We start from the raw sequence: 24,302 nt of genomic DNA, 5'->3' as shown, positions 1-24,302 counted from the left end.
TATTTCTGCTTCAAAAACTGCTAGTGGTTTCTTCATTGTTGAATGGGGTAAAAAAAAAAAAATTATCTAGAAAATGCCACAAAATGTTGAAAAAAAAATTCCCAAAAAACTGTCAGGTTTTAAAAAACATAAAAATGGATCAGAAAATATATATAAAAAAAAAAACCGCTAAAAGAGATGCTTCAAGTTTACAGGGCACAAATCAGATTATCTAAAGCTGAAAATGAATTGAGGCTTGCAAGAGATGTCAAAAGCAATAATAAAGGATTTTGGGGATATGTCAAAAGTAAAAGAAAAGTCAAAGATGCTATAGGATTTTTACAGGATGAAAATTATGAAATGGTAAGACAGGATGTTGAGAAGGCTGAACTTTTAAATTCCTATTTTGCATCTGTTTTCTCTCAGAAAGGAAATGCAACGTCAACTGTTATTCACTGTCCTATTAAGGGAATAGAAGAATCCAGGATATCTATAAACAGAAAGATAGTGAGGAAACACTTAGCTAACCTAAATGAATTCAAGTCTCCAGGTCCAGATGAATTACACCCCAGAGTACTGAAGGAGATAGCAGAAGAAATTTTTGAACCCCTCTCCATAATCTTTGAAAATTCTTGGAGAACAGGAGAAGTGCCAGAAGACTGGAGAAGAGCAAATGTTGTTCCTATCTTCAAAAAGGGGAAGAAGGTGGACCCAGGCAACTATAGGCCGGTGAGTCTGACTTCTATACCAGGAAAGATCTTTGAACAAATTATTAAACAACATGTATGTCAATACCTGGATAAGAATGAAGTGATTAAACAGAGTCAGCATGGGTTTGTAACTAATAAGTCATGTCAGACTAACTTAATTTCCTTCTATGACGGAATCACTGATTGGGTGGATCAAGGAAATGCTGTAGATATAGTATATCTTGACTTCAGCAAAGCATTTGACAAAGTCTCTCATACAATCCTTATTGAAAAAATGACTAAGTATGGAATGGACAAGGCAACTGTTAGGTGGATTCATAACTGGCTTAGTGATCGGACCCAAAGAGTGGTCGTAAATGGCTGTACATCCAGTTGGAAGAATGTCTCAAGTGGGGTACCACAGGGCTCTGTCCTGGGCCCTGTATTGTTCAACATCTTTATCAACGATTTAGATGAAGGAATTGAGGGTAAACTGATTAAATTTGCTGATGACACAAAGCTAGGAGGGATAGCTAATACTAGAGAAGAGAGAGAGAGGATTCAAAAAGATTTAAATAAACTGGAGAAGTGGGCAGCAACTAACAGAATGGTTTTTAACAGGGAGAAATGCAAAGTACTACATCTGGGCAATAAAAATGAAAAAAGCATATATAGAATGGGAGGAATAGGGCTAAGTGACAGCACATGTGAAAAAGACTTGGGTATACTAATAGATCACAGACTGAATATGAGTCAACAGTGTGATGCAGCAGCAAAAAAGGCAAATGCAATTCTAGGATGTATTAACAGAAGCATACAGTCTAGATCACGTGAAGTCATTATTTCCCTCTACTCCTCTTTGGTCAGACCTCATCTGGAATATTGTGTCCAGTTTTGGGCACCACATTTTAAAAAAGACATCAACAAACTGGAGCAAGTTCAGAAAAGAGCGACCAGAATGGTGACCGGTCTGCAAACCCCGTCTTATGAGGAAAGGTTGCAGGATTTGGGAATGTTTAGTTTGCAAAAGAGAAGACTGAGAGGAGACTTAATAGCTGTCTACAAATATCTCAAGGGCTGTCACATTGTAGAAGGATCAACTTTATTCTCATTTGCACAAGGAAAGACTAGAAGCAATGGGATGAAACTGAATGGGAGGAGACAGATTAGATATTAGAAAAAACTTTTTGACAGTTAGAGTGATCAATGAGTGGAACAGGCTGCCACGAGAAGTGGTGAGTTCTCCTTCAATGGAAGTCTTCAAACAGAGGCTGGACAGACATCTGACTGGGATGATTTAGCGAATCCTGCTTTGAGCAGGGGGTTGGACCAGATGGCCCAGGAGGTCCCTTCCAACTCTACGATTCTATGATTCTATGAATCTACTTGTGATTCTGCTTTTACAAACTGTCAGGAGAGTTTCCTGAAGTTTTGTTCATCTGAAAAAACATGGGAACTGATTCATCAAGACCAGGTGACTTTCTGAATGAGGGAGTGTGGTGGAGTCAGACACTCCGGATTCATGAAGAGGTGCAGGGCTCTTCATGAATGAGGAGGAATTGTAGGCGTGCACATGTCCGCCACGCCAGGTCTCTTACTGGAGTAAGATTTCTGGGGTAACTAATGCCACAGCTTTTTTTTTTCCATTTTTCCCATTTTCTATGGCAGCAATGCAGTTTATGTTCTAGAGCAGTCTCGGGCAAAGTGCGGCCCGTGGGCAACATCTGGTCCTCTGGCTGTCTGAGTCCGGCTCGCGGACCGAGACAGCCGTGGGGTTGAAAACCTGAGGTCCGCAGGCCGCACCGTACCCGCCCGCTGTCTCCTGCAGTCAGCATTGGTGGAGGAGGGGCCTCCGGCCACTTCCTTCACCAATCAGCGTGTAAAACAGCTGACATGATGACGTCATGTCATCGCGTCAGCTGTGTACCGCCAGAGAGTCAGCGCATCGGAGACAACAACGGAAGCAGGGCGTCTGAGAACGGGACCGAGGTGAGTATGTGGTGTTTGCTTTTTTTTCATGTGTATGAACATGGGGATTCTATGGGAATGAACATGGGGATTCTATGGGGGTGAACATGGGGATTTTATGGGGGTGAACATGGGGATTTTATGGGGGTGACATACTGCACATGGGGAGGCTATGGGGGTATTACGCTGCAGATGGGGAGGCTATGGGGGTGACATGATGCACATGGTGAGGCTATGGGAAGGTTGTATACTGTCATGCAATATATGGGGAGACTGTGTGGGGCTCAATCAGTATATGGGAAGGCTGTGGGGGTCTCATGCAGTTTATGGGGAGGCTGCGTGGGGCCTCATGCAGTACATGGGGAGGCTGTGTGGGGCTCATGCTGTACATGAGGAGGCTGTGTGGGGCTCATGCTGTACATGAGGAGGCTGTGTGGGGCTCATGCTGTACATGAGGAGGCTGTGTGGGGCTCATGCTGTACATGAGGAGGCTGTGTGGGGCTCATGCTGTACATGAGGAGGCTGTGTGGGGCTCATGCTGTACATGGGGAGGCTGTGTGGGGCTCATGCTGTACATGGGGAGGCTGTGTAGGGCTCATGCTGTACATGGGGAGGCTGTGTGGGGCTCATGCCATATATAGGGAGGCTGTGTGGGGCTCATGCCGTATATAGCGAGGCAGTGTAGGGCTCATGCTGTACATGGGGAGGCTGTGTGGGGCTCATGCTGTACATGGGGAGGCTGTGTGGGGCTCATGCCGTATATAGCGAGGCTGTGTGGGGCTCATGCTGTATATAGGGAGGCTGTGTGGGGCTCATGCTGTATATAGGGAGGCTGTGTGGGGCTCATGCTGTATATAGGGAGGCTGTGTGGGGCTCATGCTGTATATAGGGAGGCTGTGTGGGGCTCATGCTGTATATAGGGAGGCTGTGTGGGGCTCATGCTGTATATGGGGAGGCTGTGTGGGGCTCATGCCATATGTAGGGAGGCTGTGTGGGGCTCATGCCGTATATAGGGATGTTGTGTGGGGCTCATGCCGTATATAGCGAGGCTGTGTGGGGCTCATGCCACATATGTAGTAGGCTGTGTGAGGCTCATGCTGTATATAAGGGGCTGTGTGGGGGGTGCAAAGATATATAGAGTGTGTCAGCATACTTAATTATAATAATAATTTTTATTTCTATAGCGCCAACATATTCCGCAGCACTTTACATTTCGGAGGGGATTTGTACAGACGATAGACATTACAGCATAACAATAATCACATAGATCATAACAAATACCAAGAGGAATGAGGGCCCTGCTCGCAAGCTTACAATCTATGAGGAAAAAGGTAGACACGAAAGGTGGGTGGTAACGATTGCCCTGATTGTATGGACCAGCCATAATGTTAAGTGTGTAACAGTACAGACACAGAGGGTTAATGGATGCATAAAGCATGTGGGAACATGATGCAGGGAACCTGGTTATGGTAAAACTTTTGGCTGTGCCACACAGGGATAGATTAGGTTACTGCGTTGAGGCGATAGGTCAGTCTGAATAAATGCGTTTTCAGGGCACGCTTAAAATTGTGGGGATTGGGGACTAATCGTATTGATCTGGGAAGTGCAATCCAAAGAATTGGCGCAGCACGTGTATAGTCTTGGAGAAGGGAGTGGGAGGTTCTGATTATTGAGGATGCTAACCTCAGGTCATCAGCAGAACGGAGGGTGCGGGTAGGGTGGTATAATTATGTTCAATATTAAGTGATACAATTAATAATTAATATTGAGCAGAATTAATTTCAAGCTATTAGTTCGGCCCTCCACAACAGTCATGGTCTCTCATATGCCCCTCTGAAAAATTAATTGCCCACCCCTGTTCTAGAGTAATCATTCTTGGTAAATTATGGTGCAACCTTGTTTTTAACTTAACGCCAGAGCTGGTCATGAATTAATCAAGCCGTTGTGTAATGCCTTCTCCGTGCCACAACTCTGCCAAGTCTTGGCGTAGCTGAGAAAAACTGGCGTGAAAATGCCAAAAGCTGCGCCAAAATTTTGCAACTTTTTTTTTTTGCTGAATTGGGGTCCTGTTATGCACATACCCTTAGGCTATTATCATACATGGTTGTTTTTTGAGGCTGTCAAAAATTATTTTTTGCGTATGTGCACGACACCTTTTTATTTTCAGGTGTAATTAGCCCGGAAAAAAAGATCTCTGCAAAAAAAAAATGTCCAGCAATGAAAAACTGCCGTCACTCTGCACATTTCCGTCTATTCTTTAGAGCGATTTCAGGTCTGGAAAGAGTAAGGCTGTGTGCCCATGATGCGATTTTTAAGCGTTTTTGCTGCGATTTTCGGCGAGAAAACGCTGCGAAAATGTTTAAAAATCTTGTACATGACGCACCCCATGCATTCCTATGGCATTCCGCACATGCTGTGCTAATGCTGCGCTTTTTTCCGCGGCGGAATCGCATCGCGGAAAAAATCGCAGCATGGTCATTCTTTTGTGCGGAATCGCAAAGAATTGCCACGATTCCGCACCCATAGGAATGCATGAGAATCGCTTACTTCCCGCATGTGGCTATGCCCACCATGCGGGAAGTTAAGCATCTCATGTGCGGTTGGTACCCACGGTGTGGAGGAGAGGAGACTGTCCTCCAGGCCCTGGGTACCATACCCCTGTAAAAAAAAAAGAATAAAAAATCGGGGTATATTTACCTTTCGGCGTCCCGCGCTGCATTCCTGGCCTAAGCGTTCCCAGTAATGCCTTGCGGCAAGGTCCTGTGATGGCGTAGTCTCACGTGACTCTAGCGGTCTCGCGAGATCGCTATAGGAACGCGAGACCAACGTCATCACAGGTCTTGCAAGGCATTACTGGGAACGCTGTGGCCCAGGATGGCAGTGCGGGACGCCGGAAGGTAAATATACCCCGATTTTTTTTTATCATTTTATCTTTTACTATTGATGCTGCATAGGCGGCCTCAATAGTAAAAAGCTGCTCACACTCGTCAAACACTATGTCTGACGAGTGTGACCAACCTGTCAATCACTTTCCAAGCGATGCTTCAAATCGCTTGGAAAGTGCTTGAGAAAATCGCGGCAAAATTGCTAACAGAATCGCGGTGAAATCGTGCAGAAAAAACGCGCGATTTCTAGGAAGGAGTCCGGTTTTCAGTGTGCGTTTTAAAACGCTACGTGGGCACATAGCCTAAAGCAGATAAAATAAATAAAATGTTTATTCTTCTCCGCTCGTCATAGATTAGAGAAGAAAACCCCCAAAGACGGGAAAATACCGCCAGCAGAGACCGCCGGGTTCCACCAAGGAAGAGCTCGGCGGGCGACGCCGCATCTCCTTCTAGTAGAAACGCTTTATGAGGTTTTTTGAGGCAGTTTTTGTCGTTTCCTGATGGAATTAGGCTGTGTGCACACGTTGCGGATTCTGCTGCGTTTCCGCAGCAGTTTTGGCCCTGCGGAAACGCAGCAGTTCCGCAGACATGGTACAGTACCATGTTATCCAATGGCATTTCAAAACCGCTGTGCCCCTCGCTGCGTTTTACAAACCGCAGCATGTCAATTGTTTCTGCGGATTCCGCAGCGGTTTCACACCTTTAACATAGTAGAGGTGTGAAACCGCAGGCCAAACCGCAGGCTAATCCGCAGGAAAACCGCAGGCTAATCCGCAGGGCAAAACCGCAGGAAAACCGCAGGGCAAAACCGCAGGCTAATCCGCAGGTCACTTAACCTGCGGAAAAAGCCGCAGGTGAATCTGCAGCGTGTGCACGTAGCCTTACCGTTTGTGCAACGTTTTTGGACGCTGCACTTTCTTTTTATCTCACAGGATTTATTTTCAAAACCTAAAGAAAAAAAAGACTCAAAGCACTGAACAAAAGAATGAATAGGAAACGTCTTGCCAGCGTGTTTTTTTTTCCTAGCGATTTTTCAGGCGTTTTTTTTAAGCTGACCTGCTCCAAAAGGTTAATGTGATGTGGAGCCTTTGTAGTGGAATCCTAGCACAGCGCCCCCACAGGTAACACGGCTCTGCCAGGTGCCATGACCGCACACAGGCGCTGACACCCGCCTCCTGCCCCGGCCTGTGCACTTCTCCGCGGGCTCCCGCACAGTGCGCGCCCCTGCACCTCAGCAGGGGGATGAGGAGGGAGGTGAGGAGCAGATGGAGGCTGTGTGCACGGCACCGGGAGCCGCCTGAGGAGCGCCGCAGCCCGCTAACCGAGGGGGGCGAGTGAGTGCCCGGAAACGGAGGGATATGTGGGACGGACGAGAATACAGAGACCTCCCCAGTGCGGGCACCGGGCACGGGGACATAGGCCGCCGTCACTATCGCCTCCGGGAGGAGAGGGCGACATATAATGCGGCATTGTGCGCCTTGTGAGTAATAAGCAGCGTCTGCCGCTCCCCGGGCTCCCGTGTGTATACGTGCACTGAGGGCTCGCTCTGACGTTGTTCTGTGACGTCATGTGCTAACAGGGTATGATTGCAGTTACCCCTAGCAACCAATCAGATGGCTTGTTACATAGTCTATAGTTGAAGTCTGATTGGTCGATATGAGAAACCACCCAAATCGGGGCTTATGGGGTCACTTAAAATTTGCTCTGTCCTCCGCACAACATTAATTCCTTGTTTTATGTACGTGTGAATGTAACTTTAACCTTTCATGGACTTCCACGGTTTTCTTTTTTTTTTTTGCAAGACGAGTTGTAGTTTTTAAATGACATAATTTTATCATTCATTTTTACCATATAATGTACTGGAAAACAACAAGACTGTTTTTTTCATAATTATTTTTGCATATGTTTTATATAAAAAATATTTTATTCTATATAATGTATAATTTTTATTTGACACTTATATTTTATTTATTTACTTATATTTATTTGTAATTTATTTATTTTTTTATATAATATTTATTTGACATTTGTAGATTTTAGTTATATTTGATACTTATATTTGACTTTTATATTTAATTTACTTTTATTTATTTCCTACTTATTATATTTATATTATATTGGATTTATTTCTATTATATTTATTTACTTTCATTTGAGATGTTTAACTTTTATTATTATTTTTACTTTATTTTTTAGTCCACCTAAGGGACTTGAAGCTGTGATACTGCAGTATAGGGTGAAATTGTTGCATAGGTGGATCAAGATGGCGGCGACGGAGTGAGCTCTGTGGAGGAAGCTTTGGAATGATTGCAATTGCACCATTTATATGTCTTTGTCAGATTTTGACTGCAGCATTTAAATGGTTGAAAAGCAGCGATCAGGCCTTGCTCCGGACACTGCTGTATAATAGAACGCATCTGTTGCTGCCCTGCTATGGAGCTGGCTCAAGTGCTGAGCCCGCTCCATACACCCTGCACATTACCATACGTCTTGTGTCAGGAAGTGGTTGATGGGCTTGTCTAATAAACAACATATCATAAATATTTTTTTAGGGGTGCACTGAGTTTTTTTTTTTTTTTTTGCATTTTATAATTCATATCCATTTTGCACAAAGCTTTTTTTTCCAGGTGTTTTTAACAGTTTTATTGGACAAAATATATATGAAATTTATTAAATGTAAACTTTTAATTGATATAATATCTATTAAAGAAAATAGTTAAAAAAATACATATTAAGGCTGGTTTCACATTAGCGCTTTTTAAGCGCACGCACGGCCGGGGGTAGCTCCGCCCCCGAGCCGGCTCTCTGCCCGGCGTGCCCGCCCCTTGCTTGTAGCGCCGCCTCCTAGCGCACAGCGGCGCCTGCGATCGGCGCACCCTATCTTTAGCATAGGGTGCGCAGATCGTGCGCAGGCCGTGCGCTAGTTGCGCTTTGACCTGCGCTGCGCACTTTTGACGGTGCGCCGAGCACGCCGAAATCCGAAAAGTTTGATTTTGGCGCGCACGGCGCACCGTCAAAAGTGCGCAGCGCAGGTCAAAGCGCAACTAGCGCACGGCCTGCGCACCATCTGCGCACCCTATGCTAAAGATAGGGTGCGCCGATCGCAGGCGCCGCTGTGCGCTAGGAGGCGGCGCTACAAGCAAAGGGGCGGGCACGCCGGGCAGAGAGCCGGCTCGGGGGCGGAGCTACCCCCGGCCGTGCGTGCGCTTAAAAAGCGCTAATGTGAAACCAGCCTTATTAAGAAAAAACACTACAAGACCTTGTTCATCTGGATTCGGCACCTATATCCCTATTAGATCCATATCCAGTGCAAGGAGGGAATATGGCTTTTGTATCCTAATTCATATGCTGTAGAAAAAGCAAAAAAAAAAAAAATGGATTTTAATTTGGTCAAATTAGGTCTTATTAACCTTAATAGTTTTTTTTGTGAGCACAAGAGAAAACCAACCATTTTTTATCAGTAAACTGGATCCAATTTTCAGCCATTTTTGGCCCATGAATGTGCCATCCAGTTTTCTCAAATAAAGAAAAGGATTTTCCAAACTTCTCCTATCCAGTAACCATTAAAGGGAATCTGTCACCCCATTTTTGGACTATCAGCTGCTGGCACCGCCATCAGGGGCTTATCTACAGCATTCTGTAATGTTGAGGGCAGAGTAAAGTACTGCAGTGCACAGGCGCCGCACCACTCTGACCTGGTCCGGCACTCTGCTCTGCCCTCAACAGGGCAGAGCAGAGTGCGCCTGTGCCGGAGCCGCGACGGGAAGCGAAGAAGAGGACGTCATCGCTAGAAGATGGGAGGCACCGGACCGCTACACCCATTGGACCAAAACCGGACCCGGACCGTCCCTGGATGAGTATAATCTAACTCGTTTTTCTTATCTTTCAAGGTTACATCGGGGGCTTAGCTACAGCATTACAGAATGCTGTAGATAAGCCCCTGATGGCAGTGGCCGCAGCTGATAGTCCAAAAATGGGGTGACAGATTCCTTTTAAAAAAACAAAACAGACACACTTGGATGGATGTGACTTGAATGGGTGTATGTTCTGCCTGTAAAAAAAAAAAATATATATATCAGATATGTGAAAGGGTCCTAGTGTTAAGAATTATGGTAATAGAACTTATAGGGGTAGTCTGGTGATAACTTATTGATCAGTGGGGATCCGACTGGCATTGATTTTTTTTTTCTTCTTTACAACCTGACCTTGGAGTGGAACGGCACCGATCCATTCATTCTCTGTGGGGATGCCGAGTGCTGCACTCATCTTTTTCCAGCTGACTATATAGGGAACGAATGCAGCGCTGGTTGAGTATGTGCACTGCCACTCCATTGTTCTCCATTCTGCCAATGTGTGGGGGTCCCAGCAGTTAGACCCCCACGATCAATATATTATCCAATGGATAGCCAAGCATGTTTCCACCTTACATGTGGTGCCATTGCTGAGAATTAGCGGTCTTGTATTTCCTCCGAAAAATCCTCTACAGTACACAATAATACAAGTAAATAAGGAAAGCCACTACACAAATTGTGGAATAGGTGTCATCGAGCCCTATTTTCACGGCAGGTGAGGTCCCAGAAATGTCATTCATAACCTATCAGGTTAAAAATGGGACCACCCCTACTTATGGTGTTTTTATTTATTTTTAGTTATGCAGAATAAATGTGTGAAAAAAAATAAATACAATTTTGTGATCCGAAAGACAAAATGACCTTAGTTCATAAAGGGTTAACACTGTCCAGGATGTGTTTCCACCTGAATGGACTGGTGTGAGTTGTCAGTGTTTGGGGTTGCTAAGTGTTCAGTTTACCATTACTAAGGGAACACTGTAAGGGAGAAATGTCTCTTCAAGTCGAAAATGTGTCCATGTGGAGAAAAGGAAAAGTTTCTGGTTAGAATGACAATGTAGCAGGAGGGTAAGTGTCGCTATGTACATGGATACATTTCTAGTTCATACAAGATTGCCTTTTTCTGTTGTTACGTTGTTGCTTTTGAGTATTGAATGTGCACTATTTATTCACTTTTAATCTTTTCCTATTATAACAGGAAATCCAAACATTGTGATGCAAACGAGAGAAGTAAATCCATTTGTTTGGCAGGTACGGTAAATACTAAGGCGATTCATATTTATAAGTCTGAGAGATCCCCCATGGGGTCTGACGCTACCCAGGCTAGGGATTTCCTTACCTGCTGCAACTGCCTGTATATTTGTCATAATGGTTAGAACAAAAAATATAATACTATATTCTTCTATGTTTATTCTGGAATACGTTGGAGGAAAAAAAAATATTGATTGGGCAGCACAGTGGCTCAGTGGTTAGCACTGTAGCCTTACAGAGCTGGGGTCCTGGGTTCATATCCCACCAAGGACAACATCTGCAAGGAGATTGTATGTTCTCCCTGTGTTTGCGTGGCTTTCCTCCCGGTTCTCAGGTTTCCTCCCACACAACAAAGACATACTGATAGGGAATCTAGATTGTGAGCCCCAATGGGGACAGTGGCGATAATGTACACACGTGATCAAAATTGTTGGTGGTACCCCTCGTTTAATAACAAAAACCCACAATGATTACAGAAATAACTTGAATTTGACAAACGTAATAATAAAAAATCTATGAAAATGAACAAATGAAAGTCAGACATTGCTTTTCAACCATGCTTCCACAAAATTAAAAAAAAAATAAAATAAATAAAACTCATGAAATAGGCCTGGACAGAAATGACGGTAGCCTTAACTTAATATTCTGTTGCATAACCTTTTGAGACAATCACTGCAATCAAACAATTCTTGTAACTGTCAATGAGACTTCTGCACCTCTCGACAGATATTTTGGCCCACTCCTCAAGAACAAACTGCTCCAGTTGTCTCATGTTTGAAGGTTGCCTTTTCCAGACGGCATGTTTCAGCTCTTTCCAAAGATGCTCAATAGGATTTAGGTCAGAGCTCATAGAAGGCCACTTCTTAGCTATCCTTGGGTGTTTTTAGCTGTGTGTTTTGGGTCAGTATCCTGTTGAAAGACCCATAAATTCTGTGGAAGCATGGTTGAAAAACAATGTCTGAATTTCATTTATTCATTTTCATAGATTTTTGATTTAGTATTACTTTTGTCAGATTCAAGTTATTTCTGTCACCATTGTGGGTTTTTCTGTCATTAAACGAGGGGTACCAACAATTTTGACCACGTGTGTATGTAAAGCGCTGTGGAATTAATGGCGCTATATAAGTGAGTAAAAGAAATAAATAAAAAATGGTGCTATAAGGGGATGTGGGCGCTTAGCGTACCTTTACACATTGCCAAATCCACCAATTTCAGCGGGATCTGTGGAGTATCTCACAGTATTGGTACTCCCGACTGTTATATTGATGGGGAAAAGATGGTTCGGGCATTTTAAATTCTGGTTCTTTTGTTCTAAGGGGAGATCAGATATCTACTTAAGTGTTAGGCAGCTACTTATTCCCGTCTCCCCAATGAAAACACATACTCGCACGGCCAAACTGAGTGTGCATGTGTATACGAGGGTCAGGAGGAATAGCTGTCAGCCGAAAGATTATTTAACCAACAATTATTGATGGAGAAAAAAAAGAAAACAATAGTATCTGTTTTATAACATACAGGTGTATAAGGAAATACTGACACTGAAATATGGAATCTATAGTAGCAAGTGCAAATCAGAACAATAATATAAACCTATAAAGAATTGAGTTCAGAAGCTCTTACATAACAATGATTATCGGTTGTATAACATACACCCATAGAAATAGATCAAGGTATAAAACACAGTGTATAGCTATAGTAATGATCCGAAAATAAAGGGCCTAGTGACATATAACATGAGCGTGAATCTAAATGCTAAGAATGATTATTAAATAACTAGATTATGGCCCGATGCTATCGCATCGGGAGGATGCGATAGCATCACACCTCTTGCCATGTTAACCCTCAACACACACACTCCTCAACACACACTCCTCTCACCTTTCACCATCTCCACTCACTCTTTCACTCCACATACGACCCCTTCTCTCACTCCGTCTCTCATACTCACGCCGTCATCGCCGCTGCTCCACGATCCCCAACATCTTCTTCCGCCGGCGCCATCCTGGATCCTGACGTTGTCCACGCCGGCGACATGTTCTTGTGGCGACGCCATCTTGAGTATCGTGAAATCCCGCGATAGTCAAGATGGCGTCGCCGGAAGAACATGTCACCGGCGTGGACGACGTCGGGATCCAAAATGGCGTCGGCGAAATCTCGCGAGTTTTCGCCGACGCCATTTTGGATCCCGACGTCGTCCTCGCCGGCGACATGTTCTTGCGGCGACGCCATCTTGACTATCGCGGGATTTCGCCGATCCAAAATGGCGTCGCCGCAAGAACATGTCGCCGGCGTGGAGGACGTCTGGATCCAGGATGGCGCCGGCGGAAGAAGATGTCGGGGATCGTGGATCAGCGGCGATGACGGCGTGAGTATGAGAGACGGAGTGAGAGAAAGGGTCGTATGTGAAGTGAAAGAGTGAGTGGAGATGGTGAAAGGTGAGTGGAGTGTGTGTGTTGAGGGTTAACATGGAAAGAGGTGTGCGGTGACGTCACCGGTTACAACTGGACGGAAGTTGTTACAACCGGAAGTTGCTTAGGGCATTTATTATTATAGATGTGCAAAAAATTAACCTATACTAGAATGTTCCTGTATAACTGCAATGGTGTCAACCCCAAAGACCCCCTCAAGAAGGCAACACTGAAATGTTCTTATTTAAACAATTTTAAACTCCATTCTTCATATGTTTATACAAAAGCAATTGATGATGTATGGATACTAGTGATGAGTGAACGTGCTCAGATAAGGTTTTATCCGAGCATGCTCGTCTGCCTGTTAGGTAATCCCTGCATGTGTTGCTGCTGTCGAACAGCCATGGGCTATGCAGCCGCGGGGACTCGAACACATTTTTCGAGCACACGAGCATGCTCAGATAACACCTTATCGGAGCACGATCACTAATGGCACCTTTTATGTCTCAATCATATATCTGGGGTTTTTTTTATACGTTGTATCCATGTTTTTCACAGAACACATATCCATTATAGTTTATGCCGTTGTTACCATGTCCATGTGTTTGTTTGTTCTTTGGTGGACCGAGTGTTTTAGAAAAAAAAAATAGACATATCTGTTTTCTTTTATACAATACAAGTCATGGATTAAACCCAATGTAACCAACGGGTCCATGAAAAGAAGAATCGATAACATCCGGTTGCCATCCTTTTGTCATCCAAGTGCTGATTGTTTCTCACTGTTTATGGGTAGGAGACACTTGGGGACTTTTTTTTTCTTTTGTATATAATAAAAACGGATGTCATATGAATGAGAAAAGCACGCACATAGATCAAAAATGGAAGAAAATTGGGTCTAGAAATCAGATTAAAATGACTCCTTTTTTGGGGGAAAAATGAACATCTGAAGGAGGCATTAGGCTTAGAAGTAAGATAGATGTATGATGTGTGCCGTAAGAACCTGTAAGCTTCCGTGTATAATTAGCACCATTTGGAGGTACAGCGAGGCCCTATAGACTTCAGCGTTAGACGTCGGTAAAACTCAGAGTTTGCATGAAGTGGTAATACACCTGTGTGCCTGATTCCATATGTTAGTTGTGGGGTCATAGTAATATGATACATGCGCTTATTGCCCATTGGGTTATTTTATTGTGATTTTTTTTTTTTGGTCCTTTTTAGATATTACCATTTCGCCGCATAAAAAATGAAACCAAATTCAAAGTTGTGATTCAGAAGAATGGGTCCTGATGTTCCTTTACTAAATGATTACAAGCAGGAATTCTTCTGGAAGCGTTTTCCACAAACCATCCTTGGTGGTCCCCGATTTAAGTTGGGTTACAGTGCACCTCCTTACATATACATCAATCAGGTGATCTTGTTTCTGACACCATGGGTCCTAGGCGGTGTGGGCACTGTACTATACGAAGTCCATATCCTAGAGGACTACTATGCCGCCGCGCTCTCGACAGGACTGATGCTCATCGCCTCCTTCGTCATTCAATTATTATGTATGTATGCCCGCAGGAAAACATCCACTGTAGAAAGGCTACAGAATCAAAACACCCTCACAGATGAAGACGACTTTGACTTTTCGAGCTGCCTTGGCTCAGAGACTGTGAAATTCATCATACCGGGCAAGAAGTTTATAGCAAACCTGATCTTTCATTCCATCCTCGCTGGGGCTCTGTGTGGCCTGGGGACGTGGTATCTGATGCCGTATAGGATAGACTTGCTGTATGGAAACACCGGAGGAACGGTTATGATCTTTATTTTCGGCTGGATAACAATCTGCATTGGAGAATATTCTTTAATTATCAATTCGGCCACAGAGACGGCCACGTTTCATGCACAAGACACTTATGAAATCACGCCCCTTCTTAGACCCGTCTATATATTTGCTTTCATTGCCGTTGATCTTGCATACAGGTAAATTGTACTGATGGTTTGTTTTTTTTCATTTCTTTTCTGAATTAGACGGAATAAAATTTTTTTTTTTGCTCCGAAAGCAAACTATCATGATATTTTTATTAGGGGTTAGATCGGTGAGCGGGGGATAGCGGTTTTTGTCTGGGCTTTGATGTGCATTCCATGCTTCTGATAATGACATGTAAGTGGCACATGAGGAGGAGAGACCTGTCAATCATCAGTTTTCTCCCTCCAGTCGGTCATGGAAAGAAACATCTTAAAGGGGTTGTTTAATGAAGATAACCTTAGTGCATGCTCTTTACTTTGGCATATGAACATTGTACTTTCTCGCTTGGGAACCCTCTCTTTGAGCCAGAACAGAGCATCGTTTTTGAAGGCGTTGAGCTGTCTTGTGATACAAGCGCAGTAATATACCTAAAATGGCTAATACGTGCCCGGCTAGCTACAACTAACTCTAGTAAACTCATTACATTTTTTGGGAGCAGAGCCTGAGACAAATGGCTGTTAAGCCCATGTCTTTGATGAAATAACTCCATTTTCTTTATAAGAAGCTTCATTTAACTTGGTAATTGATCCAAAGATAGGGCTTGTAGAAAAACATTGTGGTAGCCCTCAAGACACCATAGTTTTACAATGAAAATTTCACAATGCGTATCCATATAGTCAAAAGACCTGGAGCCAAAGTCGTTGTATATAAAAAGAAGAGTGCAAAAAAAAAAAAGCAAAATCATTCTGTCTACAAGACCCCTGGGTTCTCTAAAGGAACCGCTGCGAGACTCCTATGTCAGAGTCTTGCCTCCTGAAGAACGTTTTTACACACATGTAAAAAGTGCAGCTTTCTAGCTTGAACCGTTTACTCTTTTTGGTATTTTTTCTTTTTCCTTTTTTTCCCTTTTCTTTTTCTTTGCTATTATATTTTTTCTTTTTGTCTTTTATTACTGTTATGTTTTGTGTTTTTAGATGTCTTATATACTCCAAGATGATGCTTGATATAATGTAATATTTTTTTTTTTCAGATTTCTCTCTACTGTTCCAGCTTTAGTTTTGGCCAACAAAGTCTTACACGTCGTGTTTTTGTTTTTACCCTTCCTTTGGGCTCTGGGCATCCTACCGCCTCTTGATGCACTTGTACTTTGGGGAATGGAGCAGATACTGGAATTTATATTGGGAGGGTCACCGATGGCTGGTAATTTAAGGTATTGTTTATTGCACTACACCACATGGTGGTAAAATGCAGGAATGAAAATAATTGTAATAGACTTTTTATGATGATCCTCTTCTGTTTTTCATAGCTATACTAACTTGCTTCGCTACTTTTAGCCAAAAGTGTGGAAAAAAAAAATCATATTTGGCCTGTGTGAATGGTCCTGTAACTCTTTTCCAACATAGAATAAATTGTTGAATCCCATGAAAGGTGGCGGTGTATAGAGCAGGTTTAGTAGTAGAGTTTGCTCCACATACGGTGGGTGCCAGCTGTGTAACCACAGCTGGTATATGCCTCTAACAGCCTCTAACAGCAGTGACCTGAGCAAACTCCAATCGCTGCTATCTAAACCTTTAAATGACGCTATCAGTCTCTGACAGTGTCATTTAAAAGGCACGATCTGGCTAAAATCCACCATGGCTGATATGTTAGTATTTCTATGAACTACTTATAACACCATCAGTTTCTTTTATATAATACAGTAGTATTTCAGTATATGGACCAAACAACTTGGAGAAGTTCTGCGGTATACGCCCAATTGATTGAAGGGAAAACAATAATTTTGGAAAGGAGGGGCAGAAAATAAAAAAGAAACTGTTCCAGAATCAGTGGAACAGCAAAAAACGTTCTCAGTTTAAATAGAAAAAAAAAATATCCAGTGACGGGTCCTCTTTAAAGAGATGAGATTTAAAGTGGGCATGAGATTTCTATAGATCCCATCCAATGTGCTGGAACTGTAAGGACGCTGTTGTGTTTTTTTTTTTTTTGTTTTTTTTTATATTTGTTTCATTTTATGCGCAGTAAAAATACGTGTCAAAAACTAATTATAACAACTTAACCTAATGTTCCTGTATATTCGGAGGAAAAGAACCCCTTAGGTCATTCAGACCTTTATTGATGTGTTTTCGATTTTTTTTTTTTTTGTAATTGCGCTGTTCTCTGTACTTTTTCAGGTTGCTCATCATGTTCGTAGTATCCGTCGGAGTAACCATATCGGCGTACTTTATACCAAACTCCATCGGCCTGGTTCTGTTCATAGCCGGACTTGGCTTTATTCTCAGTCTTAATTTAGCAGAAATAGGAGTTGTTCTCAGACATTGTGTGAAGAAACGTAAGGAATCCACAGAGAACTATGATACCTTCTCCTGGAAGATGACCTGGAAGGAACCGGCAATATACTGCATCATCTTGACGTTGGTTCTGCTGGAGTCCAGCTTGTTACATCATTACTGCATTTCCACTTTTTCCTTACAAAGTCCTCAGGCCATTGTCGGATATTGTCTCATTATACTATTAGCTTTTTTATGGATTCTCAAAGAAATTCAAGGTGCTTACATATTGGGGATTGTAAGGAATCCCTTTTTTCAGAACGATATCCGGATTTTAAATGTCTTCATGAAGAAGCAAAGCAGATTACAAAAAGCCGCTCTTGTAAGGAGAATTGTGCTCATGCTAGGTAAGTAGGAGCAAAAAAAATAAAAATGCATTAGGAAATCAAGAATAGAAAGAATTGCATCAGTGGCAGTTTTTTATTTTGCCTTTTATCCATATTTGTAGAGATGTGCATGCCCCCAAAGCTTCAGGGGCCATATGGGAGAATTGGTGTTATCTTTCTTTTATTTTAAGTTGCTGGTGAAGCCTTGAATACCCGAATACCTGGCATAGGCAACTACCAGCTGCAATGGTTGCCAGTTGTGTTGTAATATTTCCTACACACACACCTTTGATCATGGCAATGCCGCCGGTCTAGCGAGTTGTCATGCAGCAGATTAGAAAAGGGCAGCAGAGTCTCTCGAACAACAGTTTACAAGTCATGGACCCCAAAACACTTTGGATTGCTATTTCTTCACCATACATATTACCTCATCTGACTTTAGTCCAGTAACTAAGAGGGCTTTTAGTTTTGGCAGTTGAAGATCTTCATTAAAAACTAAATTGCTTTTTACCACTTTCCTAAAATGAATTTTGGATTGATAATTATGTGCAATATTTAATTGATTTGAATTTTTTATTTTTTTTAAATTTCAGTCTCTCCTTTTGCGATGGTCGCTTACCTCTCTCTAGACACTTCACTGTATAACCTGCACTCTGCATCAGTCTGCATTGGATTCACAAGGGCTTACAGGATGGTAATATACTATTTTGTCTACACATGTGTAAAGTGAGTTTTAAATGTGACATCTAACTATTTAAAATAAAATATTACCTTAAATATGATCTTCCTTCATAGACTGGTTGCATATATGTCTCCTGCTGTCTTAATTTAGTTGATTGATTTGTTAACAAGTTAAATTAGTAATAGATCTAAGAACAAAACTCCTATATATTCAAACAGAGCTCTGGGGAAGCAATTATTCCAAGTGTATTTTTTCAAAGTGCCTGACAGTTAAAGCATTTAGACTGGGCAGTAGACAGGTAAGACATTCAAAGAAACCTATTTCCAGAACATTTGCATTGCAGCAAATATTCACCTTATATGTTTGTATCATTTATATTGTGACTGCTGCATTCACTCACAACCACCGTCCTTGCACAAAATCTTTGCACTCAGTCTACAAGGAGGGCCATTTCTATGGATATAGGTGGGTGGGCCATTTATAAAGTTGGAATCCAAAATGGCCGACTTCAAAATGGCCGCGATAGTCACCACACATTTTGAAAAGTGTCCCCCTCCCATATACTAATGTGCCACAAACAGGAAGTTGATATCACCAACCATTCCCTTTTAATTTAGGTTTATCCATATGGTCACCCAGGTGAATCCATATAAATGGCCCACCCTGTTATCAGCCCCTCTCTCCTCTCCTATGTATAGCACTCATGCTCTTTTCACAATCCTAAACTGCACAGATCCATTCACTCCCACCATACAACACAAGAGACGCTCTCACAAATCACTTACCCATCTGCTTACTCTCTCGATTGTCCTTCTCCTAGTCACAGGAGATGCGTATCTCTTCCAACCCTGGCCCTTCTTGTAATAGGAAATCTAATCCCTCACCTACTACACTTAGAAACCTTGAAAATCTCACTAATATATTCCCTGCATGCCTTCTGTCTCAACTGTGCCCTCTGGAATTCACACTCAGCCTGTAATAAACGCTCCCACATCCATGACTTCTTCCTTTCTGATTCTCTTAAACTTCTGGCTCTTACTGAAACCTGGATCCAGCAGTAGGCCACCACCGCTGCTGCTCTCATATGGTGGACTACATTTCTTTCATTCCCCGAGAGCTGACAACAGACCAGGTAGATATGTTGGTCTGCTCCTATCAACCAAATGTACTTTTCCTGTCTCCCATGACGGCAAACATGAAAGAGGGGATCCGCCCCATTCAGGACAGGAACCCTACTGAAGATAAAAGGGCAGTACCTCTCCCTCGCTTCAGCTTGGTTTCCTGTCCTGACAGGGACCCCTGTGCTGAAGACGGCATGTCAAGATGTCCGTACCTGTCCACTCCCGTGCCAGCGTGGAAGAACAGGCAGTGCCTGTGCGCTGGGCTTCGGGGGTGGAAGCGCTGTCCCCGGGGGCTCAGCGTCCGTGCGGGCGTGGGTGCAGCATGGCGGGGGTCCGGGGGGCTTCTCCATGTCTGCCGCTCCGGCATCCAGAAAGTCCAGGAGGGGGTGGCCGCTTCCAGGTCGCGCCCCTTTGACGTCACGCACGAAGCACGCAGGGATTGGGCGTGCCCGCGTGACGTCGATGGCGGCGCCCATGAAGAAACGCCGACCGGCAAATAATAATCCTGGCGGAGTGGCGGGGGGGGAGGGGGGACTGTCGATGGGCACCGGAGGAGGCGGAGAGTGCAGCGGATCCCTCTTAAAAAGAGGGATAACCACAGAAGACGCACTCGTGCCCAGAGCTTCATAATGGAAGTGGGGCAAGAAGAGCAGCAACCTTTTCTGCAGGAGCTCTCGCCAGATGCCTTGCCAAGTCGCCAGCATAACAGGAGTAGCCGCTCGAGTGGTAGGAGCGGCAGTCCTGACCAGCAAGGCTCTTTGACGTCCAGAAAGAACGTCACACGTGCATCTGATCAGCCTCCGAAATCGGGGTCGAGGAAGTCTAGCGGCAAAACAAAGAACAGAGAATGTGCCCTATGCAAAAAAACGCTGGCAGTCCAGTGGCAGAAAAATCTCTGTGCTGGCAGAATAAATAAAACCATACGGGATGAGACCCCTAATTTGGTCACTAGCCTTAGGGCTATAATACAAGAGGAGGTAAAAGGCTCCTTAAAGGCAGCCCTTAAAAAAACGGATAAAAGAAGCCGCAAAAGGGATTCTGGTTCAGAGGCCTCTCTAGTGCAGGAAGGTCAGGAAAGGTCCCTGTCCCCCTCCGCCTCCTCTTCCTCTATTCAGTCCTCAGAATCCTCCTTGGACAGCAATATAGGGGGCCGTCTGTGTTTCCCAGCAGAGGACGTAGAAAAGCTGGTCAAAGCTGTCAGGTCTACAATGGGCCTTAAGGAGGAAAAAACACCTAAGTCATTGGAGGATGTTATGTTCGGAGGGCTAGAAGAGAAGAGAAAACGCACCTTCCCTGTCAATGACAAGATAAAGGCTTTAATTGACAGAGAATGGAAAAAGCCAGAGAGGTCGGGTACCTTACCTTCTACATCAAAGAGGAGGTACCCATTTGAGGAGAAAGACTCCGAAACTTGGGAAAAGATCCCGAAAATTGATGGTGCTGTGGCTAGGTTCTCAAAAAAAATTATCTCTACCATTCGAGGACTCTGGCATGCTGAAAGACCCGCTTGATAAAAAAGCAGATGGCTTCTTGAAACATATCTAGGAAGCATCAGCAGGGGGGGTTAAAACCGGCAATAGCTGACACTTGTACCGCCCGTGACCTCATGGTCTGGCTACAACAAATAGAAGACCAAATTAGGGATAAAGTTCCTAGGAACGAAATACTATCAAACCTGATATTGGTACACGGAGCAGCGGCTTTCCTAGTGGATGCCTCGGCAGATTCCGCAAGGTTAACAGCTAGAGCGGCAGGCTTGTCCAATGCGGCAAGACGAGCCCTGTGGCTTAAAGGGTGTCCGGGGGATTTGCCATCCAAACATAGACTCTGTTCCATCCCATGTGACGGTCAATTCCTTTTCGGCAAAAAATTGGAGGAAATTTTGGAGCATGCAGGGGATAGGAAGAAAGGCTTTCCCCAATTTCCTGGAGAGTCCAAAAAATCATCCTTTCGGAGGAGAAGATTTAATAGGGGTTGACCCCCGGGAGACTGAAAAAATTGGGACTTTAAAGAAAAGAGAGGATCGGGCTACATGTTTAAAGGGCCCTCCACGTCCTCCAAAAAATCTCAATGACATCAGATCAGAGGTAGGGGGAAGGCTTTCTCTCTTCCTTTCTGCCTGGGAAAACATCTCCCCCAGTTCGTGGGTCCTAAGTATAATCAAGGAAGGTTTAAAAATACAATTGATCTGTCCGCCCAGGCAAACTTTTATAATGACACCCCAAAGAAAAGCCCAGGAGGAACAACTGGCCCTGGAGACAGAGGTCTTGGGACTAGTGCAGAAACAAGTCCTACAGGGAGTCCCAACTCAGGAAGAAGGAAGGGGGTTTTACTCCTCCCTCTTTTTGATACAAAAACCAGATGGGTCTTAGAGGACTATAGTCAATCTGAGGAGGCTCAATCAATGGGTAGACAATTGCTCCTTCAAAGTGGAGTCAGTCAATACGGCCATAAAAATCTTGTTCCACCACTGCCTCATGGCAGTGATAGACTTAAAAGATGCCTACTATCATATCCCAATCCATTGGAAGTACTGGAGAGTAGCACTCTATGTCCAAGGTCAGGTCAAACACTATCAATACACAGCCCTTCCGTTCGGCCTGTCTACAGCCCCCAGACTCTTCACCAAAGTGATTGCCGAAGTAATGTCATTTCTTCATTCCCGGGACATAGTGATCGTTCCATACCTGGACGACTTCCTTGTGGTAGGGAGGTCGGAGACCCACTGCACTCAGCAAGTAAAGGAAGTGACATCAACTCTAATAGAATTGGGATGGATAGTAAACATTCCCAAGTCAAGATTAACACCAGTAAAAGTGCAATCCTTCCTAGGGTTAATACTGGACTCCGAGCAACAGCTCTGCCTCCTACCAGAAAACAAAGTGGCCAAGATAAGGGTCCTAGCTTGCTCAGCAATACAAAGGCTGGCTATGACACTGAGGAACGCAATGTCCCTTTTAGGCTCGTTGACATCTTGTATACCCGCGGTAGGGTGGGCGCAGTTCCACCTAAGACAGCTGCAGTGGGAAGTTCTGTCAGCACAGAAACAATTGAAAGGGCATTTAGAAGGAAAACTATATCTCTCCACGGCCGTAAGAGATTCCCTACGGTAGAGCAGCATCTGACAGCTGTTGTCCCGTGGCAAAAAACAGTCGAGGACATCATTACAACCGACGCGAGTGCTACAGGTTGGGTAGCACACTTAAGATCCCACTCAATACAAGGAACCTGGTGCTCGCTAGAAAGGGATCACGGTTCAAATGTGAAAACTGTGGGCAGTGGAAAAGGCCATGAAACATTTTCTTTCCTTACTTCGGGGCCGCCACACTCGAGTCATGACGGACAATCTTGCAGTGATAGCTTACATCAACCACCAGGGGGGTACGAGATCCCGAGGCCTCATGGAAACATAAAACCTACTTTTCCAGTTAGCGGAACACCTGTTGTCCTTCACGGCACTGCATATAAGGGGCGTCGAAAATATTCAAGCAGACTTCCTGAGTCGCAGACACGTGAGACGGGGGAATGGTCCCTAAACCCCCAGGTTTTTCAACAAATAATATGAGCTTGGGGCAAACCAGAGATAGACCTGTTTGCCACCTTACACAACAGAAAAGTCAGGAAGTTCTGCTCACTAAATCCAAAAGAACACCCGTTCGCAGTGGATGCCCTAGAAATACCCTGGAAGTTCTCCCTGGCCTACGTGTTCCCCTCGATAACAATGATTCCGATAGTAGTCCGGAAAATCAGGGAAGATCAAGCGAAAGTAATTCTCACAGCTTCGTTTTGGCCGAGGAGGCCTTGGTTCTCCCTTCTGAGACTCATGTCAGTAACAGATCCATGGATCTTACCGGAGGTTCCAGACCTGCTTTCCCAGGGACCAGTGGTCCACTCTCAGGGGAAGGGCTTCCATCTGGCAGCCTGGAATTTGAGAGGGCACTACTGAGTCGCCAGAGATTTTCACCAGGGTTAGTCTCCACCCTTTTGAAGAGTAGGAAACCTATAACATTCAGAATCTACGGTAGAACGTGTAAAAAGTTCCTTGACTTCCTGAGGGAATCTTTAGGAGATGTAGCTTCAGTGGGACCTATCCTAGAGTTTCTACAGGTGGGGCTGCAACTTGGATTAGCAACCAATACCCTCAAAGTCCAAGTCTCAGCTCTGGGGGCCCTATATAACTGCAACCTAGCGTCCAATAGGTGGGTGTCCCGCTTTATCAAATCTTGTGGTAGGTCTAGGCCAGTCATCACAAAGCTACCACCCTATGGGCGTGGCCTGAGGGAGATGTGAGTGGACACGTGCTGAAGGAGCTCCCACTCGATATAGGACAGTTTGATAGATTGCAGCCACTATTTAGCAGTCAAATTCACATTCCTTGGAGAGGGTGCTGACCCTGACCGCAGGCTCTGTAAATCAGGAGTGCACAAACAAATGGCAGGGAGGAAAGGAGGCAGAAGGCCGGCTGGGGAGTCGGAGAAGAAGGCACAAGATGGCGCCGGCGGGGAGGACGTAATGATGGCGGGCCCGGAGGAGGATGGGGGAATCCCCAAGAAGTCAGATGCCGCATCTAAGCTGCGGAGGTTCGCCAGGCTGGAGGAAGACACGCAGAGCTCGGCACATGCAGGTGGAGGTCAGCCTGCGGAGGAGCCAGAGGAATCTGGTGTGGAGGAGGGTGAGGAGAGTGACTGCGGGAGCCGGGAGGAAGAGCAAGGAACCATGAGGTGGGAGAGTGGAGGTGAGCTGTAAAAATGTAAGCGGCAAATGGGGGGGATGGTGATCCCAGAGGAGCCCACATTAAAAGACTTGTTCAGGCTTGCTGTTATGATTGAGTCACTGTAGGAGGCAAAAACAGAAATGCTAGCTAAGT

At 44.4% G+C, this 24,302-nt stretch overlaps 1 protein-coding gene and 1 long non-coding RNA gene across 7 annotated transcripts in view; one reads left to right on the top strand and one right to left on the bottom strand.

The window, feature by feature from the left end:
- Positions 1-6,705, bottom strand: part of LOC141085738 (uncharacterized) — a 97,912-nt gene extending 91,207 nt beyond the window's left edge. Inside the window, exon 1 of the long non-coding RNA XR_012231400.1 lies at positions 6,578-6,705. This is a non-coding gene — a long non-coding RNA (uncharacterized lncRNA). The remainder of the gene's footprint in view (positions 1-6,577) is intronic.
- Positions 6,654-24,302, top strand: part of PCNX4 (pecanex 4) — an 81,101-nt gene continuing 63,452 nt past the window's right edge. For 2 of the 6 annotated variants that reach the window (XM_073571256.1, XM_073571271.1), the window contains exons 1-6: positions 6,782-7,001; positions 10,568-10,620; positions 14,247-14,993; positions 16,010-16,189; positions 17,151-17,653; positions 18,226-18,326. In XM_073571256.1, the coding sequence (XP_073427357.1) occupies positions 14,305-14,993; positions 16,010-16,189; positions 17,151-17,653; positions 18,226-18,326 (1,473 nt within the window). In that variant the 5' untranslated portion in view covers positions 6,782-7,001; positions 10,568-10,620; positions 14,247-14,304. Of the gene's footprint in view, positions 7,002-7,038; positions 7,102-10,567; positions 10,621-14,246; positions 14,994-16,009; positions 16,190-17,150; positions 17,654-18,225; positions 18,327-24,302 lie in introns of those variants that run through there. The other 4 variants (XM_073571268.1, XM_073571262.1, XM_073571264.1 and 1 more) reach the window with 4 other exon arrangements.

This window comes from Dendrobates tinctorius, unplaced genomic scaffold (assembly GCF_039654945.1).
Source record: "Dendrobates tinctorius isolate UK_male_01 unplaced genomic scaffold, ASM3965494v1 ptg000006l, whole genome shotgun sequence".
NCBI classification, from domain to species: domain Eukaryota; kingdom Metazoa; phylum Chordata; class Amphibia; order Anura; family Dendrobatidae; genus Dendrobates; species Dendrobates tinctorius.
The sequence above is the reverse complement of the archived record's forward strand: the minus strand, read 5'-3'. Positions and strand labels throughout refer to the sequence as shown.